This window comes from Mus caroli, chromosome 7 (assembly GCF_900094665.2).
Source record: "Mus caroli chromosome 7, CAROLI_EIJ_v1.1, whole genome shotgun sequence".
Lineage (NCBI taxonomy): Eukaryota > Metazoa > Chordata > Mammalia > Rodentia > Muridae > Mus > Mus caroli.
Window position 1 is genome coordinate 137089052 of NC_034576.1, and position 25734 is coordinate 137114785.

The window sequence follows — 25734 nt, forward strand, 5'->3', positions numbered from 1 at the left end:
TGCAGGCTGCAAGGTATTTTAGAGGTCTCAGTTACAAAGGCAGAGGCAGAGGTCCAGCAGGTTGGAGACTCTGCTGAATAGCAAGAGGAGGCCATATCAGTGCTCAGGACCTGCTGACTGCAGAGCCGTGGTCATTCTGCATTGCTGTCCCGCCGAAGCCCATTTCCTGAGCGGGTGGGGTAAGTACAATGGCTGCTGACCTCTCTCTGCTGGCTGTACTGCTTTAAAATGTTTTGGGTTACAATAACTGTACAGAGAGCCACCACGACACATTCATCAAGAACACTAGAAAACGGAGTGCTGACATTTCCATCCCCTGCAAATAGAGTATTTGAAGAGACAGGAGAGCATTTGGCAGAATTAAGGACCTTTCTGCCTCTGGTTTGTCGCTCAGCACAGCCTCTCTCGCTGCTCACAATGCCCTGCTTGCCTGTGGAACATCTTGCCCGAGCTGAGGAGGATACTGTTCGGACTTGCAGATTCCCTAAGAGTAGCTCTTGGGATCATGGTCACTGGGGGAGGCGGTCAAACACTGTCTCCTCCACCCACTCACCTCTGTTTGGGACCTTTCCCAGCTAATCAGGTTCGAGACCTTGATCTTAATGCAGTGGGGTTGGTTCTGGCAGGAGCACCTCTTCATCCAGTAGGCAGTGTGTAGCCTGGGTGGGAGGGGATCTCTTGACTGGACCTGGATTTGCCCAAACTCCTGAAGAGGGACCTGGGAGCCAGAAACTTCGATGCAATAGAAAAGCTTTGTGATGCATCAGGGCTCTGCCACTGCTGCCACCGGGGTATACAGATCCCGTGGGTATACTAATCCCCTGCCATCCTCTTGGTCTGTAACCTGAGTGAGTAAACTGGCTCCCTCCATTTTTTTTTTCTACTATTGTGACACAGCACTTATTCCCTTTGGGCCTGGGTAGTCAGAGAAAATTCCAGGTTTCTCATCTCACAGGTTCTGAAATGTCTGTTCTGTCAATATGAGGACATGAGAAAGAGCCTGTATACAGTTCTATCCATCTGGCATCAACATATCAATGGGGAAAAAAAAGCCCTTTATTCCCCATAAAGTTGGGAACCTTTCTTATGTCTATAAGGATGCTGCCATACAATTTACAGTTTTGTGTTACACACTTACACACACACACAATTTCAACGTCAGGGGTTGGGTGAGGGTCATACGTGCTGGAGGAAGGTAAAGAATATGCGTAACCAAACTGAATGTAGTAGCCAGCAGTGTCATTGTTCTCCGCAAAGGCGGGGCCTGAGTTCAGTGTGCTCACTGCCTAACTTGGCATCCACCACTGAGGGTATGCTTAGGAGAAGCCCTCCAAGTGTGGGAATGAACTACACATCTTCTGTATGATAGTCACACACAAACTACCTGTACCCAATTTTAGCCTGACAACTGAGCTGATGTAGTCCCAACACTTATCCATCTAATAGGCAACCCCATAGTCTCTGGTCTCACTCTCTCTGTGTAAATGCTCATTGCACTATAACCATGACTGCTCATATTTGGAGCACCTGTGGCTGCTTTGAGGATAAAGATAGAATGAGAATCATCTGGATATGGGTCCCAAAGCTGATAATCTGCCCCTGAACCTCCCAATGATTGCTGGCTCTGCCCCATGGGAAGGGATTCTGAGGTCCTCCGGTGACACAGGTCCTAGGACTGCTGTCCTCACCTCTCACCAGTTTGTCTGCACAGACTCTTTCTTACATGGTTGATACTGCCATTGTTTTATGTTAACATGATAAATCAACTTCAGGAAACTTTACTACAGGTCACTGTATGAGGTGTGCTAACTCTATTATTTAATCTCCCAAGTCCTGAAAGCATGATAATGCTATCCTCACCAAGGCCCTGAACTTGGAGGCATTCCCATGACTGGATTTGTGTGTGTGTGTGTGTTTAATTTTTAAGTAAAACAAATTGTTAGTTAAGCCACTATGTGCCCCAAATAGGGAGAACTGAATCTCAAACCACCAAGAAGCCACCTTTTACCTGGCTGAAGGATATTTCACTGACAGGCAACTGTTCGCTTGCCTAGGAATTGAAATTTATGGGCTGGTGAGATGATTCAGCGGTTAAGAGCACTGACTGCTCTTCCAAAGGTCATGAGTTCAAATCCCAGCAACCACATGGTAGCTCACAACTATCTGTAATGAGAAACAAATAAAAAAAAAAAAGAAAAAGAAAAAAAAAGAGAAAGAAAACCTATGGGCTGGAGTGAGCAGGTGCTGGAACAAGTAGCCAGAGCAAGAGGGAGAAGTGAAAGGTGGGGGGCTGGTGGGGGGCAGGGGGACTGGAATTTATAAACTGTCAGACACCTTAGCTTAAGTCTTCCTTTAATCTGTGGTCTCACATGTTTTCTGAGTCAGTATAGACATAAAGGCCCCATACTTTATGTCTGCTTCCCTATTATTATTTCTATTATTATCTGTGGTGCAAGGCCTGGCATGCCCTGGGTGCCCCTCACTTCCTAAGCCTAAGAGAGATTCTTGGAGGGGCTGTCAATGAAGAAGCTATAATCGGGGCTCATCTTGACCTCATGGTTAACATCTTTGAATGTGGTTTCTCCCATGGGTTTCTGGTTTTCTCTGCCTTGGAAGGCATTGTTGGGCTGTTAGGAGCGAATATATTAATTTTCTGGATCAAATGGTCCTCAACCCATCAGTCGGGACCCTTTAGAGAGGGTGTCAAATGACCCTTTTACAGGGGTTGCATACCAGATATATTCTGCATATCTGATATTTACATTAGAGTTCATAGCAGCAGTAAAATTACAGAAATAAAGTAGCAATGGAAACAGTCTTATGGTTGGGGATCAGCCCAACGTGAGGAACTATTTTAAGGACCACAACATTAGGAAGCCTGAGAACCACTTCTTTAGAGTGTCTGGGATAGGTTAGCTTAGAGGCAGGAGGAGCGGTCTCCCCACAGGGTGCTGCTGGTGCTGCAATGCCCTGGGCAGTGATCAGGCAGCTGGTCAGTGACTGCCCAACTCAGGAAGCCCAGAGTGGCTACAGGGAATTTCCACTGTTTCAAGAACTGGTTGGGTTTTTAATTCCATATCCCGCTTGCCCTGTTCTCAACCTTTAACAAAAGCATCAGTCATGCAGGTAGCCTGTGTGACCTAGCACTTCCTGAGAAGAGACCAGAATAATACTGAGAACACTGAAATAGGCAGGGTAATTCTTGGCATTCACACCAGCCGTGTGAGCAAATGCCGCCTGTGCTGCAGAAAGCAGAGGGAGTTGCGTGAATTGCCCAAATGTTTTACGGGGGACTCAAAAGCATGATTGTGAGGAAATCTTTGCGCAACCATTTCCTTACAGAAGGCATCCTTTCAAATGCTGTCCATAGGTCCTGCCCTTATATCCTGTCTCCATTGTGAGCTCTTATAGACGGGGGCTTCCTACGAACCTTACTTAAGTCTCTGCCACTCCTGCTTGGATGAAGACCCAATTGAAGCTCAGTTACCTATGAAGAGATCTTTCTCTGCACAAGCCTTTCAGACACACCTATGAGCAAATGAGATAAATGGGAGAGTCTCGTAGTAAGACCAACTTGGAAGGGTCTTAAGGCACACATGTCTGGTGAAGCACATATCACTCCACAGAGAAAAAGCCACTAGATAAAGAAAAACCCCATCAAAGATATTACGACATATTAAGTACAGTCCACCATATGTAGAGGCTACTTGTCAGGCTCAAAGATCATCACTTTCCCCTTACACTGTCCAGGCATCACAAGAGAAGGTCCATGACTCCCAAAGGCTCATTTCTATCCCAGAAAGCATTATGGGACTATGGGTATAAGATATGTCCCATAGATGCAGTCATGGCTGCAGTGGGCCCACCTCCATTAGGTGCTCCTTCTTAATACTGGTGACTTCTTATCCAGAACCAGTCTGTGCTTTACTGGGCAAGACAGGCAAGCAGAAGCCTTGACACTGGGCCCCCACTTCATCAGCCTCTTTCACAGTCAATGAGCCATTGGTTTGGGACTATTTCCTAGGGACAACTTTGGATATTTTAGCTTAATGGACTCTTTAATAATTTGTCATTTCACAGAAAGTGAGTATGTAATGATACATATGTGGATGGCAAGATGGCTCAGTGGGCAAAGGAACCTGCCACCAAGCCCAGGTGGGACTTCTATCTCCATGAGCCATGTGGGGGAAAGAGAGGTGATGGCTGCAGGTTGTATTTTGTGCCGCCAAACACACTCAGAGGGAAATAAATAAAATATAATCTTTTCATGGACTAAAAATGAATGAGCATAGAGGAGAATGCACCTCCTGATGTTCTAACTTGGGATGCAACTGACACGATCCTCCCCAGCCTCCATGAGGTATACAAATCCTTAAACCCTGAGAACTTTTTCTCAGGACCACAGGGTCATCATTCAGGGTTTGGCTGGGGTAATCGGAGAAGCGGGCATGTTTATTCTCAGGATTTGGGAGCTGGTGAACTTGCCCCACAAGGCAGTATTTACACCAGGGAAACGGGCAGATACTACCCTTCCCCACAGCTATTACAGGTGTCATAGTGTGGAACTGGCTATGGCTGGCCCTTTAACCTTTGGAGACGCCTTGGAACCTCCATCTCACGGCTTCTGCTTTGTCTCTAGAGGCTGCTTCCCTCTGTGATATCCTCATATGGACAAGGGAAGTGGAAAAATTGAGTATTAGTTAAATTAATGATCTTGGTCCTGGAGTGGGAATGGCCACCATCCAAGTAAAGTAACTTTAGATTTTGAAACTTCTTGATTCCCTGTTATGTTTGCCAGTCAGCTCCCTAAGGTAGATGCGAATGAGTGTTCTAGAACCTGATATGAGAAGTTACCACACTGTGGATCCGCACTGAGAACCTGGGCTTGTTCTGTATGGATGAAGAACTAAGCAGAGGTTTCAAAGGTGAGGGAGGGGACCTTGGCCTTGATTTAAGGTGCCAAGTCCTAAGTTGGCTAGGACTCTGGGCAAGCTTTGGGATACTGGAGTGGAAGGCTTTCTGTGACAGGAGACCTTTTCTCTGTCTTCTGAGTGACACTATCAAGCTCTTAAGTCCTGGTCAGTGTGAGTAGGGAAATGAATGGTCAAGTGTAACTAACGGCAATTAACTCGAGTTTATGAGTTTCATTAGGCACAGGTGGCTATCAGCCACTCTGCTCAGCAAAGAGTCCCCAGGGTGTCCAGGGCAGTGGCGAGTAGCAGCCTTTGTGCTCAGCATATGAGGTTGCATTTATAACACTGTATTCAGATATGGGACCCTAAGTGTTCCTCAGGCCCTCTTTCTCCTATGCAAAACCACTGTTTAGTGAGATCAACACTAGACACTCGCAGACATTATCCAGTTCAACATTTTCCACCCGGTATTGATGACATCCAGTTACTACAACCTATATCAAAGGTTAGGATTGGTTCCTGCTGACCTCTGTGTCTTGCTAATGAAACCACTGCATTGGCTTTACCTCCTGCCCTGGAAGGCAGAGGCTGTTTCTTCTTCACTACTTGCAAAAAGCAAACACTGTCTAATTCCACCACAGCAATCCTCTGAGTCCAGTGAGTTCTGCTACAGTGACAATGCATTACCTGGTTTCTGTTTGTCACACCACTCATAGCTCACTTCACCCACAGAATAAAGGGGACCAGCTACATAGACAAGAAAATGCAGCCTCACATCCAACCTCCAGAACATAGGGTGGGTTAGATGCTCCAAAGGGCTGTACAAGAGAAGGCTTGGCCAATCAGAAAAAGGTTGGTGAGCCATGGCCACTGTTTGAAGATGCACAGAACCAGCTCTGCCAGCCTCGCCGACAGTGAGGGCTGGGCGAGATGTGTTTTCTAACTTAGATGATCAGCAGCTGGTCATGTCCAACAAGCCCTTTTGATTTCTGGACTGTTTTGTAGTCCAAATGAACACCCAGAACAACTCATGGGTGCGGGTGCCTCCTAATCACCTACAGATCGGGCTTGTCTACAGAGGGGCTCTGCCTCTGTGTGCTTCTGAAAAAGAATGAAAACCAAAGACTGTCTATTACTGGAGACATGGTCCAGAATGCCCATCCCAATGACATCATTTATCAGTCGCTAGTGTTTCCTTTTCCCGATGCTGTCTGATTTGTTCTAATGCTGTCTTCTATAATGGGACTCCTAAGGGGCAAGTGGCCTCTTATTTAAATATTTTGAGCCAGCGTGCACATTACAATTCATCAAGACTAGAAAACATCAATCTGAAAAGATCACAAGGAAGACCCATCCGCTCCCTGAATAGACAGAGAGAGATTGAAACCCAAGGCCAGATGGGTAAATACTAACCAACAAATGAATATCAGAGGCGAGTGTGCCAGGAAGCCTGGCCTTCAACACACCTGTGACCCTTGTAACCGTGCTAGCTCTTCAGACTGCAGCCCTGACACAAAAAACACCGGCATTAGACTCCTTAGGGATGGGACATCGGGGCTGCTGGTGGGCCTGCAAGTGGAGAGCCCACAGGGAGTAAGATGCAGTGGCCATACATACCCTTCCCGATGGGCTTCTCCTTTCTCCAGCTCCTGAATAACTCCCAGCAGCACTTTGATGGTCTCCTGGCTAGAGCTGATTAAGTTCTCCATCACCTGCAGCTGGGCCTTGAGGTCTACCACCTCTGTGTGAGGCACGATTTGTTGGCGTTCTTCATCCCCTACCCCAGCTGTGGGGCTAGGCTGGTTCTGCAGGGGCTGTTCGCTACATTCTGGGGACAGGTACTGCACCGGGGTTGAGCAGGCCACAGCAGAGCCTGTGGATGCCTGCAGCCCATTGAGATGGGCGGCTCGCCTCTGCTCCTCATCTGCAGGGCAGAGAGACCATTGGCTGGCAGCAGCAGAGTTTGACAAGCCAGGCTCAGGGCCCCTGGTACTGATGGCAGGCGGATACACAGTGGCGACCTCGGTTTTAAACACCCTTCCGTGGGTGAGTGGAGCGGGCTCCTCTGAGTCCAGGGTGCCCCTGTCAAGCTTAGCTCTCCCCTGCAGCTGGTGGATGGGCTCCTCAGAGGGAGGCCGAGAGTTCAGCAAAACAGCCTCTGGGTAGCCAAGCACATCTGGAGACTTACAGAGCTCCGCACAGTTGACCCCAGAAGGCTGCTCCAGTGCGTTCACGTGCTCATTGGAATGGAAAACCAATGCGGTGGTCTTGTGAATCCTTCCTGCGCTGCAAGGCCGAGGGTCTTCCATGGGTCCCGCCTCGCTCTTCTCTTTTGAATCTGCTAGAAACCCATTGTTCTGGCTTTTGAAGGCATCTGCAGCCGGCAGGCCTTTGAGACTGCCTTTCTTGCGGTCTAGCGGGAATGTCTGGTAACACTTGCGAAGGTCTGGTGAGGTCTGCACACCGGTGCTCTTGGTGACATTGGGAATGGATCGGCGTGCGGGCACTGTCATATACTTACGATAGGCCACCCTGCAGGACACAGCCTTGGCCTCTCGCTTCTCCCCCAGAGGTCCGGAAGACAACTGTGTGTCTCTCTGCTCATTCTGGGCCTCACAGATATCCTTAAAGCGCACCTGCAGAGCTTTGTTTCGCTTTTTGATCTGCCGGTTAGGGTCGAGGGCATATCTCATCTCCAGGGCCAGGCAGGCGGCAGGCTCCACTTCCCGCTCTGGTGTCGTGAGTATGCATCTGCCGGAGTCCTTGCTGACCATGGTGCCTGCATGCAGAGACAGCAACAGAGGCATCAGTGGGTCACAAGCACACATGCAAACGAGGCCGAATGGACTTCCAGCCAAATCACAGCTGCCGGCTTCCTAATTATTTTTAAACAGGTGAGGTCGGCCTTTATGTTAAGGAAAATCAGACAGGCGGAGAGTTGCTGGCAGGCACAGCATGAACTGCTTCTCGATATTAAAGCCTGCTTACTTTTTCCATGTGGGATACACTTGGTTTTCGTTTGATAGTAATGCTTGTTTCCCCATTAGACAAACCTGTGTTACTATATTCATCAAGCAGCCCAACAACTCTGCCGCGTCAGATTTGCAAATTATCTTTTCACATGTGTGTCTCTGCTCCGTAGGCAGATGGTTTACCAAATGCAACTTATTTAGTTTAGGATTTTTACTATTTTTTTTAAAGGATGACGTGATTAATCTATTACTGGAATCTAACAGATTTAAAGACTTAATGAATATTCTAGGTCCCTGTATGTCTGAGCAGACAGACAGACAGACATAGAGGGATGCCCTTGTAGGCAGGAACTAGGGTTAGTCAACAAGGACTCTACGGGGAGTCAACCATATTCCTGCACAGGGATATCTCTGGTGATAAGTCATGGTGGGGAGTGTGGCTTCCAGAAAAGTCAGTCATGAACATTCCGTGGGTTTCCCTGAGTCTACAAAAACAGCAATACCATCTCTCTTCTATGATTTCATGGAGAATGGTATTTGGAAATTACTTTAAAAAATAAATTATTCATTCTAGAATAAAATTTTGTGTTTTGATCACAACCCCTGGGGGGGTGGCGGACAACAATGGTATTTGTTCTAGCATTTAAAAGCTGAAAGAAAATAAAATCAGGAGGCTTTTTGTTAATCATGAAGATTCATCTTGGGCTGAGCTATTAAATGCAGCTAAAGAGATGCAGGTGGCCAATGATTCTCTGGGGAATACCAGGAGGGTAAGTGCCTTCCCTTTATTAGATAAGCAGATTCGCAGCTGCTTAATGCATACGGAAGAACTTTCTTGGGAGCTGCACTTGAAGCAAGGGGATACAGGGAAGCTGGTCCTGGCAGTGCAAACTTCTGACTCCAGCTATGTGGGAAGCTGAGGCAGGAAGATCACAAGTTCAAGGCTCAGTTGGCTACTGAGTGAGTTCAAGAGCAGCCAGGACAGCTTAAGGACCCTTGTTTCAAAATGTGGTAAAATGTTTTCATATTATATATGAGGCCTTCGGTTCAATTCTGGGTTTAACAAAGCAAAAGCAAACAGAAGACAGAGCTAAATATGCTGTTTGTGAAGTAGCTTTTGCCAGACTCCTGACAGTTGAGGATAAAGTTGTCGGCTTGATGGGTGTGGGTGTATACGAGAGGTTCAGGTGTTAAAGCCCAAGTGTCCAGGGATGCAAAGTCACAGAGATGAGCCAAGGTCAATAAAAACTGGTTATCCAGCCCAGGTTCAACAGAACTCAAGCTCTGCACTGATGCAGAAGTGCTGTCCCGGTAGTGATGGTGACAGGGGTAGTAGTGTAGGCAAGAGCCTTGCCTAGAGACCTGGGGGAGACTCTTGGGATATACCATGGCAGTGGAGATATTTGCAGAGAGGCCAAATGCACATGAGGACAGAAGTTGGTGTCACCATTCCTATGGCACAGAGGTATGGTGTGCCACTTGTTCAAGCTTATACAGCAGGTGAGAAAGCCCAGGAAGGCCCTGTCTCACCAAACGCTGAGTTCACAGTGTTGCCAACAGATCTACATATCCAACATACAGATCTAATGCCTCTCCTGTCATTAACCCTTAGCCAGTATTCTAAGCCAATAAGCATAGTGGCTTGCCGAGGGAGAGGAAGAGAGAGAACCCAAGCCCATGACTTAGGGTTAGTAAATGACCTATTCCTTTTCGTCAGTGGTTTACACCTCGGCTACACTGGTCTCTGCCACCTTACAAGACCCCACAGTTGTTTACAGCACGGAAGACTCAGAGGCAAGTCCAATGACCAATTCTTTATGATAATGCTGAAAACTAATGGGTAGTTATGTCTGGGGATACCCTAAAGTCATCTCTGCATTCTCTGATTATAGACCAGGGTTACTCTGTGGCTGCTCCAGGGTTCCATCAGGCAGATGACCTGCTAATGTTCGAAGGGCTCTGTACAGTGCAGAACTCTCAGCAGCCTCAGCCAGCAGCTGTAGTCCTGGCTTCTCTGCTTCTCCCAAACAGAAGAGAAGCATGTCTTCCTCTGAGTGTGTCAACCAGCAATGTCGCCAAGTGACTTTCACCACTGTGACAATCCTGCATTAGCCTTTCCAACCATATATTTCCAAGGCAGATGCCACTGGCCCAGTTATGTCCTCAGAATCAAGGATTTTAAGTAGGTGCTGGGGATATCTGTAGGCCTCTGTAATCTGAAACTCAACCTTCGGGACAGTTTTAGAGAGGAGGAATAGGAATAGAATGGACCAGAGACATGATAACATTAATTTCAAAGCTCATATATTGGAGGAGGGGATTATGCCTAGAGGGTGGGGCAGGGAAGCCTGCCAGCACAGATAATCGCTATCTTTCGGGGACACTTATCCCAGTGGGTAAAAGGCACATACTCAGAAGAAGTTGATGTGGGCAAGAGTATTGGAAACTGGGGACTTAATAAGAAAATTAAATCCTAACCCTCATTGTTTTTTTTTTTGCGTCTGTTCTTTGGCTTTGTTGCCATCTAGGTGTGTCAGAATGTATTGTGCCATCATTCTGAAGGAGACCTTCAGACTCGGGGAGATTTGAAAGAGAGAGCATTTTTACAAAAAGCAATTTACTAGTAATTTTTCAGCCTTTTCCCTGCCAGTCCTGAAAAATGTGTGTCTGAGTAGGTTTGTCCTGCCTCACTATTCATCATCAGGATTTGCCAGGAACTGAACTGAAATAATTTTCTTACATCACGCCACTGGTTTGCTGAGTGCTAGACCCAACCATCAGACTCATAAAACAAATCAGAGGGATTAATTGCTGGTGGTAAAAGCAAAATAGTAAAAAAAAAAAAAAAAAAAAAAAACTCTTCATGCTTTACCCAGTTGCTAAGTATGTAAAGCACAATTCTCCTTTTAGTGAAAACAGTGACAACGATAAGTAAGTCGTTTTCTGTTACAGGACAGTCCTGGAGGCTCGCCCTAGAGCTTTGTGCCTGCTGGGCAGCTTTGAAGATTTTATTTATATTGTCTTTTAAAATTACATGTATGTGTACTTGAGTGGAGATGCTTAAAAAGGTTCGAGGCAATGGGACCCCCTGGAACAGGAGTGAGAGGACTTTGGCTGCCTGTCATAGAGGCTGATCAAGCTTGGGTCATCTGCAACATCAGTACATAGGCTTAACTGCTGAGCCATCTCTCTAGAGTCTAGACACCATGCGTACAATTCTTTGTGCTAACAAATGCCAGCCTGTGCCTTTCCCTTCCATCTTCTCATTTGTCCCTCCCTTGCCTGCTGGTGATGCTCCATTGCTAGACTGGGACTATATGTCGAGACTCTGAAGGGCACAGCTGGTGGTCTGCACCCTGAGTTCTTTTGAATAACAGTCATGGAAGAAATACCCTGAGCAGAAAAATCTGTCGTTTGGCATAGTGGACTTCAAAAAGTATCAGCTCAGCCAGGCATAGTAGCATGTCCCTGCAACTCCAGCATGCAGGAGCCAGGGGCAGGAGGATCACTGCAAGTTTAAGACCAGCCTAGTCTACATAACAAGTTTTGGGCTAGCCAGTGATACTTAGTAAGGCCCTTTCTTAATAACAACAGCAACAATAACAATAATAAAGCATCAGGCATCTGAAACATGAATGAGTCACTCTCCTGGTATTCCAGTATTCTTTATCAGTTGTGGATCATGGAAGACCTCCAGTAGTCCTGGACCGTGCCTGTCATTGGTATATAAACTAAGGGTTGCTCTGAAGTTTGAATCGACTGTGAGACTTGAATAGTGTTTATAAAATGCCTTCCTGGGGTAAGTTACACCATAGAGCTAGAGGTTTTGCACCTTTGGGTGAGTCTCTTATCTGCAGAGCAGTGGAAGTCCATAACATATATTGGATTGCATGGGGCAATGCTTTGGAAAGTGGCAAGTCATGGTTGGGCTTGCCTAGCTCGGGCAGATCTAGATGCCGGGGAGCTGAGTAGAATACAAATGTCTTAATTACTCTCCCAAATTAAATTTCATAATCAAATATGAGTTGTAAATATATAAACCCTGTAGTTTTAGATTAGCAATGCCCTGTCATCCGTCTCTGTACTGTTTTAAATGAATAGCACAGAATTAAAAAAAAATGTTCAGTTCAATTTGAAGGAGTGAGAAAGGGAAGTTACTAACAGTCTAACAATAGGTAAACAGTCAAGTAAATGATGGTGTATGCTCACTCGCTGTGACCATTAAAATAGTAATTATAAGGATGGTTTACTATCTCCACAAAACAGGAGCTAATGTTAAGGGAAAGAAAACGGCCTACCAAGTTTTCCTGGGTAGAAACAAAGCAAAGTGGTCGCTATTGTACTAAAGCATTGCCTTTAGGGAGAGTGTTTTTCCCATGTTGATTTGAGGGTGACAGTGGAGAGGGACACAGTTGATTTGAGGGTGACAGTGGAGAGGGACACAGTTGATTTGAGGGTGACAGTGGAGAGGGACACAGTTGATTTAAGGGTGACAGTGGAGAGGGACACAGTTGATTTGAGGGTGACAGTGGAGAGGGACACAGTTGATTTGAGGGTGACAGTAGAGAGGGACACAGTGGATTTGAGGGTGACAGTGGAGAGGGCCCAATGCTGCCTCCACACTTTTCCATTTAAGCATCCTGTCAGCAGGCTTTTGTAAGTGTAAACCCCCTCTCAGAGAAACCCCCCGAAAGGATCACGTTGGGGTACCAGCAGTCCCCAAAGGCCTTCTTTGATCTCCTCCTTTGATGGAGAGCTGAATTTTAAAGTTATAATTGTGTGTGTGTGTGTGTGTGCACGCACGTGCGCTTGTATGCCCAGGTGTATCCTCACCACATAAGTACTTGTATGTACAGACATGCTCACACGGCTCGGGAGAATTAACAGACCATGCCAGTATTCATTACTACGAAGAAGGAAATTGCCACTGGTTTGAATTTATAATCAAATCGATTTGCCCTGAGCTCTGTGATTAGAGTCTCCAGGAAGTCTGGGGTTTCATCAGCTGATGGGAAAGACATGCTTCTATTCTGCCACCGCCAAATGTCTCATACTTCCCAGGATTCATATGTGTCCCTGTGATATTGTATGTGTGCCTTGATTGGTCCTCTGACAGGTGGGACTGTGGGGAAACTACCAGCCTTGGGGTCTTCCATCACTGTATATAGCCTAAAAGCCAGCAAGCCATCCCACGAGTGTAGAGAGGAACTACAGGACCGCGCTGGTTTCCCAGTGGCTTTCCTGCAGTCGAGGCACCTTGGAGCCAGAGATGCTGGCTGCAGTTCAAGATTAATTGGGTCAACATTTTATTCCATATGCTATGGGAACGCCTGTGCATTAGGCTCCTAGGAGTGGGGGAGAGGGGGAAGAGGATAAGCTGTTCTTTAACATGGATCCTCCCAGTGGGGAAGGGAGGTAGACTGTCTCTCACTCCAGGGACTCCTCTGCAGGGAAAGCTTTAATGTGGAAACCCAGTTTACAGTCCTGAACCTGACTTCTTCCTCTGAGGCAGAGGTAGCTGTTGAGAGAGAGAGATGCAGGACTGTGTCTCAGAACATGGGCTAGTTTAATGTAACACTAAGATGTAAGAGGGAGACACTCTTTTTTTTCCCAGACAGTCGTTCACTCTTCAGAGGCCACAGCTTTGACTGAAAAGGGATGACTCTAAATACATTCAGATGCCTTTCCAGGGTGGACAGTAAGTGAGGGGGCTGTGTCAGGGACAGCAGCCTGGTTTGTGGGAGGAAGGAAATCAGGGAAGACACATACAGCTTCTCTTCTTTTGTTTCTCTCTCCCCTCCTCACTCTGTCTCTCTCTCTGTGTCTCTGTATGTCTCTGTCCCTCTTTCCTTTCCTCCCTCCCTCCATCCCTCCATCCCTCCCCACTTACTAGGCTGGCTTTGAATTTGCTATATGTATCGTCGGGTAACCTTGAATTGCTTCTCTGGTGCTAGGATTTTAGGTATATGTCGTTGTGCCTAGTTCATGTGATGCTGGGACTGGTCTCCAGTGTGTTAGGCATACATGCCAGCTAAATGCATTCACTACCTCTCTTGCTGAGTAGAATATTCAAAGGTAACCTGGGCCATTATGAACTGATGGCTTTCTTGTTTAACACCGAGGATAGGGTTTGGTTTTGTTTTTGATAAAAGGCAGGCTTTGAGCAGAATAAAACCTGTCTGAATTGGGACTCTGACCTGTTCTTATCTGTGTCATTGGAATATATACCTCACTAAGAGAAGCCTTGGAAAAGTCAACACCAACAGTATGAGCCATTGCTGGCATGCTCCCGCACTGTCCTGTACACAGTGAGTGGGCAGAAAGGCATGCGTTGTGTGCCTCATCCAGGCATGGACACTTTCCTTTGGTGTGGAGGCTTTGGAACAGTGGTTTTCAACCTATGGGTCACAACCGCTTTGGGGGGGGGTTTAAATGACCCTTTCACAGGGGTCACCTAAGACCATGAGAAAACGTGATCCATAACAGAAGCAAAATGAGAGTTATGAAGCAGCAACAAAAATACTGTTATGTTTGGGGCACATCACCACACGAGGAACTGTATTAAAGGGTCACAGCATTAGAGAGATTGAGACCCAGGTTAAAGAACAGTTTAGCTGGGCAGTGGTGGCACACGCCTTTAATCCCAGCACTTGGGATGCAGAGGCAGGCGGATTTCTGAGTTCGAAACCAGCCTGGTCTACAGAGTGAGTTCCAAAACAGCTATGGCTATACAGAGAAACCCTGTCTTGAAAAAAAAAAAAAAAAAAAAGAGAGAGAAAGAATGAAAGAGAGAGAGAGAGAACGAGCAGTTTATCCACTTCCCCCTTTCCTTCACTCTTTAGAAGAAGCTCTCTCTTTGCTTAAGTTCTATCAAAAACATTACCCTTTGCTTATCCATGATCCAAATGGAATCTGAGTTAGTATTAAGGTCAGCAGAATTGTAGGATGTTTGTGAATGGGGTGTTATGTTGATCAACAAACAACACCCCACCCCCACCCTGCTCCCACTGCATTTGCAACACCGGCTGGGCAATCAATCATTGCCAAAGAGTTAGGTAGACCAGGTTCTGACTCTGCAACCCAGGTTCAATCAGCTTTGTAAAAGGAACCCATCTTCCTGTCTCTGCACCTCCCCCATGGGCACGCATGCCAGTCCCAGAGAAGTTGAGAGTTTGGGTGGTTGTTCAGAATGCTGCTCGTGGGCAAAAGTTCGCTGCTATAGCAGGCACCCTACTTGCCCTGTGTAGGTTCCAGATAATGAAGGGCTCATCAGATAGCCACCTGGAGCTCCTCAGAGATTGGAGTTTGTAAAAGCTGGTGCACCAGGAAAGAGGTAGCTTCCCCTTCTTACGTCATATGATGGGCGGCTTCTTCTCATAAAAATAGATGCAGGTGTACTGGGATGGACTTGGAGAGTCCATTGCCTTTAATTGTATTGAATCCAAGCTTTTTTGAAGGTGTGTGTGTGTGTGTATACACACGCGAGAGCATGCGCATGTGTGCATGTGAATGAGCAGGCACACACATTGTGCCTGTGTTGTCATCTCATGGGCCTGTGTGGAAGGCAGAGGTTGATGTTCGGATGTTTTCTAAGTTTCTCTTCTACCTTACTTTTCCCTAGACAGAGTTTCTCACTGAGTCTGGACTGGCTGGCCAGCAAGACCCAGATCCACCTGCCTCACCTTAAACAGGGCTCCATTTACAGACTTGTACTGCCACACCTAAAATCAACCCCGCAGGTGTAGGGGATCAAAACTCAGATCTTCCATGCTGTGCTGCACACGTGTGCTTTACCCATCAAACCCTCTTCCCAGTGCACCTTTTAACTGGTTTAACATGTTTTCACTCATGATTTGAACTCCCAAGCGGAATGCAGACTTTTCCTTCCTTTCCTTCAAAGTGCATCTTGCAAGCAAAAGCTTTCCTGCTCCCTGTCACTGTCACCCAAGAACAGCACACGGGGACATGCAGGGCAGGACTTCCTTGCAGAAGTAACCATCCCATACAAGAGAAGTCATTTAGAATTGAAGATACAATCTGTCTTTCTGGCAAGTCCATACAGGCCCCTATCTCTTAGCCTCTAAAGGATCCCCACCTCTCCACGGCTGTATTCTCCTTGGTTTGGCCAGGGGTTGAATAGGTCTCGGTTCACAGCAGCGGCAGCTTAGCCAAGAAGAAAGAGCCGTGAGTTCTTCTTATAATCGGCTTCTATTTATAAGCTGATTGCTGGATGCAGAGAAAATGTCCTGCCCCGGGAATGCGTGTGGATGGTCCATTGGCTGTACAGAGCCAGTAGTATGTGTGAGACCTAGCCAGCCTTCATAGTTTTTGTTGGCCAAAGTCTAATGTGGAAAGATACCCTGATCTGAATTCTGAAGGCCTTCTGGCTTGTAGGCTACAAATGACAGGGGGTGCTTTAATCTGGCATAATTCACAATATAAAGCAGGGGAGCCGTCTCCCTTCCTCTGAAGCTGATGGCACAGAAGGGTGACCTCAGAAATTACTCACTGCCCTGGGGATTGTTTTGTCAGTTTAAACAAGACTTAAGGGCTGGGGAGATGGCTCAGCTGGTAAAGTGCTTTCAAGGGCCTGAGTTTGATCCTTACAACAAATGTAAAAACCCAGAAGTGGTGTGTGGGTTTCTAATCCCAGCACCGCAGAAGTGGAGACAAGTGGGCACAGGGACGGCCTATCCTAATAGATGAGCTCCAGGCCAGTTAGAAACCACATCTCAGAAAACAAAGTGGATGGTCTCGAGGATGACCCCTTGTGTCCACATTTGGGTGCTTGCTTATACTTGTATGTATAGCTGATCCCAGAAACACACATGTGTGTGCATGCTCACACTCACTCATACATACTCTCTCTCTCTCTCTCTCTCTCTCTCTCTCACACACACACACACACACACACACATTTTAAGGGTACACAGTTAATTGCTTGGAATATGCAAAAGTGAAGGTGTACTCTGACCAGAATGACGGACACTGCAGGTGTGCAAAGGGCAAAGTTTCAGTGTTACGAATATTAGTGCAAGCTTGGCATGGTGTCACTGGGGAGTCAGAGGCAGGTGGATCTCTTGCATTCTTAGACAGCCTAGGCTACAAAGAGAAACCCTCTCTCAGACAAGCATACAGAAAAGGAAAGTATTGTGTCTGGCAGTGGGAAAGAGAGAGAATAGAGAAACTGAAAATAGAGAATACTTTTTAGACTGTGTCACCTCAATAGTTGTCATAGTTTTTGTTTTATTATTATTATTATTATTAAAGCAAATCCCATCTGTCATGAATCCTGGTGTTACTTGCTCTTCTATTCTATACAGGCTAGTCGAATCTTCATTTCCTTTCTTGACCAGCCTTGACCGTTAACGTCATCTTCTTTATTCATATTAAAAACCCAGCCGCTACTTTACACCTTGAGACTGTAGACATCCCTCTAGCATTCTGTCTTCCACATTGAAGGAATATCCCTTGTGCGCATCAGCCTTCACATCGTCTCTGCCGCGCTGGGCAGGTCCTGTGGTGCTTTTTGTCAGGTGGTGAGTGTGGTCCATCTTCAACCTAGAAACCCAACTGCCATGCTTGCCTCAGCTGAACTCGGAGTAAGGCAACTGGTCTTAGAGGCAGCCTCTGGACCAAGCACGCAGGGGTTCAAAGCTCCACCTCCTACTGGGATTGCTGTACCATCTTCCAGCAATCCGTGCCGCTAACAGTATGATCACTTCAACTCCATGCTGCCTATCGAAAAGTTACCACCCACTAATATCTATGTTTCTTTGCTATTGCTTCTCCAGTTGACTTCCTTTCCATACTATTCCCCTCCTCATCTTAGTCTTTGAGCCTTTCCCAAAGTCTACCTTCCGTCTCTACTTCCCATCTCTGTTCCTGGAGCCTCTAAGCAAAGTCCAGCAAGTCTTGTTTTCTTTAAAGCCTTCTTTACTCTTTCCTACCCTGTTCCTCTTCCATCTTGCCAAGAATTCCCAACACTGAAATTCACACATTCCTACACCATCCTGCGAACACACTGCGGCCATCCCTCCTGGGCACCTCTCCTTCCCTTAGCTCACTTTCCAGGGCTGTAACTCAGCCACCACTCAAGGTTCCTGGCTCTTAGATGGCATAGACCTCGTCTTGCTTCTGGCAATTTCAGGTATCTGCATGTCCAAGGTAAGCAGGTACCGTGCTTCGTGCTTCTTGGTACTTGTGAAACAATGAGACATAATCCTCAGCAATGTGTCATCCTGGAGTTACAAGGGACCGGTTGCTGAGAGAGTCCCTGGTAACTCCAGGATTGTGGGCAATTGCACTGGAAAGCATGCAGGAGGCAGCCAATGTGCTTTCTCCTAAACCCTAAGTTTTTGGGCAAAGCCCCAGTAAAGGATGTGTGATGTCCCTGCCCTGTGCCCTGCCATCCTTCAATACTTGCTGACTGATTTGAATATACATATACGTCATCTCTGGAGCAGTGGCCCTTTCCATGATCTGGTCAAGGAGCTGTAGGATGAGTGTGCAATATGAGTGATTTCCAAGGATTCTGTCTGCATTCCCAGGGGAATCTTGGCTGTATAATAAAGCTTGGGCAGGAATAAGAGAAAGAACAAGTTTTCATTAAGTTTGAAGAAGCCACTACCTGGAGTTATGCAACATCCCTCCACCCCCACTGATGCAAGAGAAAGTGATGCCATGTATGCTCACAAGAATAAGGAGATGACCTACTAATGGGGCAAGTTTTGTGTTTAATTGTGATGCATAGTAGGGACTTGATGACATATTCCTTGCAGACATTTGACTTGCTAACAATATACTCCCCCCCCCATGATTTCTGTGATGTAGTAGTTGCCAAATTATCATTTTAATTCACACAGCTCAATGGCTCCGACTCATATACAAATTTCAGAGCATAGCATCTTTCATAATCCTGGGCTTTAACCAGCCATAGAGGCGATACTGCTGGCCTTTGAGGGGCAAACAACATTGTAGGGTCCAAAACACAACAGTGGACCTTAGTGCCCAGAGGCACATCAAGGACTGGATAAAATCACATTCATTTTCCATACCCTGGAAATGACCCGTGGATATACGTTTTTACTCACTAAGTACCATGGTTCCTTAGGACTATATAATTTCCCTCTTCTGTTATATACTAAGATGAATGTGGGGATGGCAGGCCTAAAAAGGACAAAGAGTAAGGAGTGGAAAGACACACTGGTGGACAGTGACAGGGACATACTGACAGGAAGGAACACTCAGTAATGATGGGCAGTTGAACTATGATATATCTTGGTTGCTTTGCACTTGAGGGAGATATAGAGAGCTTGGGTAGCCTTGAGCCCCACTGTCAGGTTTTTGGCAGCTTGATTAGAGTCGTACCAACCCTTTGTCCACCCAGAATAGAACTTGACCCTTGATTCTGGGGCAGAACGGAGGCCAGGCAGGCAACTGGGATATACAGCTCTTCACATACAGACAGCTGAAGTGTCAGTCTAGTGGGCAGACCAAGGTGATAGCTCTGAGTTTGCCTCCATTTCAGACCTCCATGTTATTTTTATAAAGATCATGGCAAGAAGAGAGAGAACAACAGAGTAAAAGGTTGTGTGGTCCCTGAGCACAAGGCAGGGCGTGAGCAGGACTGATGGTGGCAGGAGTCTGTGAGGTCTCCTTGCAGACGAAGGGATACAGTAGAAATAGAGATCTCACTCAGTCCTTCAGGGACCCTTTCCCTGTTGCCTTTCTTGAAACTTTGGAAGAGACCTGAGTATTGATGAAGTGTGTATCTGTGTGTGTCTGTGTGTGTCTGTGTGTTTAAAGCAGGTTGTCTGGCTTGGCAGGAGAGGAAAAGATGGTGAAGGTTGTCCTACTGCAGAAGGAAAAAAACATGCCTTTTCCTTGAGGGCTGAAGCCTGGGCTTGCAAGCTCTCAGCAATGGCACACTGTGGGTTAGGAGGTAAGAAAAAAATAAATAAATAAGACCATATATTCAGTTCCCACCTAACCTGGTAAATCAGTGTATAGAGGGTGGAGACTTGGAGAGATTATGTATTTTTAAACTCTTCTGACCATTATATATAGGTTGGATTTTGTTTTGCTTTTTGCTTTTGAGGCAAGATCTCATTATATAGCTTTGGCTTTCCTGGAATTTGCTTTGATTAACCAGGCTAGTCTTGAACTCACAGAGATCCACTTGCTTGAAAATTGTCAGTGCACCACCATTCTTGGCTTCCTCAGCTCATTCTGATAGTGCAGTTATGAAGATACACCACTAGCTTGTGCCTTCTGTTATTTTTCTTCCCTAATGCCTTGATTTCTTCTACTTCATTTTTTATTTTAATTTTTAAAAATTTATTATTAATGTGTGTGTCTGTGTTAGCACTTGATCACACCTCATGAGGTGTCAACCCTGCTGAGGAAGACTGGGTCACATTTGTACAGATTCCGTGATGTCATTACTTTGCATAACCCTGGATAAATTTGCCACATCAGTGATTCTGATAGACACAGTAAGTGGAGATGCACTCAGAGGCGAGCTAATGGACTACCTGTGAAGGGGCACGCAAATACCAGAACTAAAATGAGTTAAATGAAGGCACAAATTATTTTAGTGAAGTCATTGAACCAACAACCACTATTCAAACAGCCACATATGACAACTGGCTGGAAGAACTCGCAACACCATGCTCCTAAATGGTCTCGCAAAGTGAATGGAAGCGAGGGCTTAAATAAGAAGTTGGTAGCCTTGAAGTTCCCAACTCTCCATGCTTCCGCCTGCAACATGCCAGCAACTCTCTGGGGTACTAAATCCTGGATGTGGGGTTCTAGCTATGGGCCTCTCCAGTTCATCATCAGAGGAATGTAGCCGTTTGTGTTGAGTGGTTTCAAGGCGGAAGATAGGGGAGAGAGGAAGGGATCTGTATGGACCACCTTCTACAGACTTTTAAAACCACAGTGATAAATCCATGGGTCTGGCACAGAGAACAAGGACGTTGGTGTCACAATGTCAAACTGAGATTCGAGGTTCCAGGTATGAAGGCAGACACTGGGTGTCTCAGCCTGGCCTGGTGAACTCTCCAAGCTGGTAGAACTCTAACAAAAATTCCCTTGGGTTAGGAATGTCAGCTCTTGGGTGTGGGAGCTTTCATCCAAGTGAAGGCCTGGAGTGTTGTGCTCTCTCTTCCCCTGGTTTGTTTCTCAAGGTTAGTCAGTTCAAAGGCATTCTTCCTTTAAAAACTCAGTCTCTACCCAAGTGAATTTCTTAACCAAGAAGATCCTGACTGTGAGCTGGGCGGAGGAAACCCAGCCCCTTGGCCCCTCTATTTCTTTCTTTTCTAAATAAGGCATGGTTAGACTTAAGGACAATTGTCTTTCCTTTTATCACCTTTTATCATGATGTTTCGTCCTTCTCTTAGGGGAAAAAAAAAAGGCTTGAGGAGTTGCTTCCAGCCAGGATTCCCTGGATTTCCAGCAAAGTTACTGACTAGGTTTACAGTTAATGGCCTCATTAAATATTCATTGAGCACCTGTTACTTGGTAGTACAGGGTTTCTTCCTTTAAGGATCTCTTTGAGTTGTGAGTCACCAGGTCCATCCCTCCTTTCTTCCCTCTTTGAAAGCATTCTTGATGCTTTAGGTTAGAAGTGACTTCAAGCAAACAAACAAACAAACATCCCTCCTCCCTCTTTCAAGTAGTAGTTCCAGCTGAATATTCAGACTCTTATTCCAGGTAATCATCCCCCTGCTGTCTCCCTTTTCATTAGAGCCACACCACTCCCACCTCCCCCACCCCCCACCCCAGGCTGAATGTTAATCTGTCCTCTACCAGGTGCCATGTTGCAAGGATTCTACTGTTGATGATTTTTGTCATAGCTGCCTGCCTCTAGATCCAGCCTCAGTGCTACCAGCCACCATTTGCCCTAGTCAATTCTCACCTATCATACCTTCTCAGTTGGGCTCTGGTTCCTTCTCTCTGGCTTCTGTCTGGTTATCAACACTTCATCTTCTCATAATATACATTCTTGTTACAGGCATCCCATGAGGCCCACCTTGGCCTTCTGGCTCTTTCTCAAAGTGGCTTCAACCTGTGATTCTGAAACCCAAAGCTTTCCCAAATATCACTTCTCATTCTTGCCTGTCATTCTTGGTGTCTCGAGCCCTCGGTATGTACATATTGGACCCAGTATCCTCTCACACCCTGACCCTTGAAGTCAGCCAAGGTGTCACTCACTCACGCTGTAGTCTCCCACCCTGATTCTCTTGTTTGCCACATCCTAGTCACCTCTTCTCTTTCTCCTGGACCCAATTTCCTTGTACACCTTTGCTTCAGTCTTGTAACTCTCCTCCTTCTTGGTCCTGTCTGCCATCTGCTTATCTGTCTACCTTGCCTATGTCCACCTCTTTCTAAGAGCCTCGTCTTTATAGTTCCAGTCAATTTCCAAAATTGCTAAAAACACTAGAAAAACAAGCAAGCAGATCTCAGGAAGCAAGCTGCCGATTCTACGAGCTGTCTAGAATCTAACTGCTGCAAACAGGTGAAAGAGATTTTCAAAAGGGACAGCTGAGCATTGTAGGATACTCCCCCAAGAACAATGTAGAAGCTATCCATGTCACTTGGTGACCTAGACTAGAAACACAAAGTTGGCAATGGGTCTGCTGTTCCTCAAAGACTTTCCTCTACCTAGCAGCTGACAGACAGACCTCAGCATCAGCCTGCCCTGTTGCTTCTGTGGGAGAAATCAACCTTCATTTGCAGAGCTGTTTGTGATGTGGTCAGCATTCGGCAGCTCCCCCCACCCCCTTCGTCCGAAGTTTGCTGCTTTCATTTTTTGCCCTAGGCTAGATTATCAAAGCTCGAACTGGAATTTTCCATAGTAATTCCAATGTAAACTTTAAGGAGCCTTCTGCCATACTGTTAATATCACTGTCTCTTGTTGTTTCTTCAGTGGTTAAAATAGTGGGACTTCTCTGACTGTCCATTCTGCATGGATGAGCTTCTCTCGTCGTTTCTCTCTCCGTCTGCCTAATCCCAGGATGATGTGGCCACCGGACATATCTATGAGTATGCAGTGCTTTAAACTATTAGCTCCATACTCTGCAAAAGCAATATCCCAACGATTACTGCAAAGAGAATTCTCCCCACATCCCTGTGAAGCCGCATTATCTCCAAGAGATTTACAGAGTGATTTAGAAACACAACACTTTCTCTGTCTCCTAATTCTACTTTCTCTATATTCAAGTTCATTTTTCTCCCATGCCTGGCTTGAACTGGGTCTCCAATTCATACTGAATATCCCGATGACTTAGGATCCAGGTTGAGGACCACAAGGAGATGACTCTGAAGTTCTGCTCTTTCTTTCTTTTTTTTTTTTCTTTTTTGGTCTTTCAAGACAGGGTTTCTGTTTGTAGTCCCGGCTGTCCTGGAACTCACTCTGTAGACCAGGCTGCCCTCGAACTCAGAAATTCGCCTGCCTCTGCCTCCCAAGTGCTAGGATTAAAGGCATGTGGCAGTTCTACTGTTTCTTAATCTGAGGCCAGGATCTTGGTTGCCTGGACACACCTCCCTGTCTTCTGCCTTCAGGGACTGAAACAGTTACCTCCCCAGACATGGTTGAGAGGTTCACACCTAAGCCCTCTATGCCTTAGTATGCGACATCATCCAGACAACTTGCTTGTGTGAATTTGCCAGAGCCATCCAAATCTGTAGCTCACACAAATCTGTATTCTGTCCTCAAGGTATAAGATAAACACCTTAAGTGAATTGATTAAAGGTCACGATATTTTACAGTATTTACATAAAGATAGATTAATTTAAGTTTGGATAAGGGCTTCTCCAGACATCTTGGAAGCTCATGGAGATAGGTGTGTTGTCATGTCGTACCAATCATATTAAATTTTGCTTTGAAATATTGAAGCCACTCCATAATGCCATGAAATATTAAAATCAAATATGAAGGTTCCACATCATAAATTATGTCAGCTAATTTTGGGCTGGAGAACGCAGGTCTCTGGAGTTACAAAGGGTCCAGGGGTGATGAACGCAGCTGTCATGTTTCTGAAGGAGCTGTGGAAAACAGTCCTTCTTGTGTCCAGGAGTCCTCATGGCCTTTCATCCCCTGGAGGACATGAGCCACCTCCATTCTGTATAATTGGTGCGGTGCCCCAGATGATCTGTTAACAGCCTCTCTGCTACGCATCTGCTTAGGTCTCCGGTGGGTTGGGCCAGAGTGTTAGCATTAAGGCCCTTAGCAACTCCATTCCTGCCCTTCTACAGCAAGGCCTGCCCTGAGAACTGCTTCACGGCGCTATGCCTCCAATCATTTCTCAACCTTATTGCCTGAGAAGTAGCCTGGCCAAAGCAAGGACTCTGCTTCTACAAGGGAGCTCAGTAGCTGTCTCTCTCAGTGAGGCGGCCAAGCAATGGAGCAAACCGGAGGATACAAATATCTAGCAATGTGGATATCCTAGCCCCTCACAGGATAGCCTGGTATCTGTATTTTCAGTGATCTCACTCCACTGTGTACGGCTTCTCCTTGGAGATGCGTGCCTGTCTTGCACAGGCCTTTCTTTTATTTATGTAGCTCTTAAATTTTTATCTCCAAAGGGAAAGACAAAAGTCAAAAAAAAAAAAAAATGCCTCTTCCTAGGGCAAAATAACTATGACAGCATAGAAGCTCTCCGTGGTAAACTGAGGTAGCAGGATGACTGGATCTTCAGTGATCCTCCTGAAGGCTCACTTGGAGCTTTCTAGTGCTTGCCTTATTAGCCTGCTTCTTAACCACTAGTTATATTTCTCAGTGGAATAATGGACCTGATTTATGTCAAAACCCCAGTGTCTTAATCACGATAATAAAGCAGAAAGTCACAGCAACTGTTGTCACCTTAAGACCTGCTTTGCTTCTCAAGGACATCCTGTCTTTAAAGACAAGTCTTTGCATCAGATTAATAAAAAATTAAATTGAATCAGCACCTTTTAAAGGAAAAGAGGAATTTAATGAAGAAAACAGAACTCCATCGCTCCCATAATCGATGCCAAATCCTGCTATGCTATGCTAGGCTTCTTCACCAAATTCAAATCCGATAAACCCATCCTGGAGCGCAGTACCCTCTCACGTAGAGAGTAAACACGGACAGTAAATTAATAATTGGAAAGGTATGCAGATGGCAAGACTTCCTTTTTTTTTTTTCTCTTTGAGCTGTTTTGTGCACGTTTGCTAATCATGCTTGCAAAAAATTGCAAAGATAAATATGAACTTTGAAAAGTAACATTCAACAGGATGTGAGTGTAAGAAATAGCACACCATGAATAGTAAAACCCAGCATGTTCCGCCTCTGCGAAGTGCAATGATTACTGTCTGTTCAGCCTTTACCGTCAGCTTCATAAGGCAGTATCCTTCTTATTTATGAACTACTCATGGGGGGTGGTCCAGCTTTTATGATCTGAATGGTATTTTTTAATCAGGTCCCTAGCCCTGTAACCTTGATCAAGCCCTGATCAGGCTGTGAAAGAGTACCCCCACCCCCCAAGTCATTTTCTAAGAGAAAGACTTCAAGCTACTGACCTCAACCCTGTGCTAGCCCTTGACTTGGTGCTCTGAAATGATCTCATGGGTTCCTAGCCAAGGCAGGGCTTGCCCAAAGTTCCTTCCCACTCTTGCCAGTTTCACCTCGGGATGCTTCGGCAGAATTTCAGCACCCAAGCAGACAAGGTCAAATTCAACTGCTTCTCCTGCTGCCTCTAGCTCATGAGTCCAACAGGGCAGCCAGTCCCCCAGCCCCAGGCCTGCACCAAGAGAGGGGAAGGGACCTGAGCCCTGATCTGCAGAGAGTAAAAGGCACCCATTTTTCTTCCTTATTTACTCC

At 46.1% G+C, this 25734-nt stretch overlaps 2 protein-coding genes across 2 annotated transcripts in view; one reads left to right on the forward strand and one right to left on the reverse strand.

The window, feature by feature from the left end:
• Dock1 (dedicator of cytokinesis 1) overlaps nt 1-25734 on the forward strand; it is a 497315-nt gene that overhangs the window by 236626 nt on the left and 234955 nt on the right. The window lies entirely within an intron of this gene.
• Insyn2a (inhibitory synaptic factor 2A) overlaps nt 1-25734 on the reverse strand; it is a 56376-nt gene that overhangs the window by 28995 nt on the left and 1647 nt on the right. Inside the window, exon 2 of the mRNA XM_021168434.2 lies at nt 6531-7692. Within this exon, the coding sequence (XP_021024093.1) occupies nt 6531-7687 (1157 nt within the window). The 5' untranslated portion in view covers nt 7688-7692. The remainder of the gene's footprint in view (nt 1-6530; nt 7693-25734) is intronic.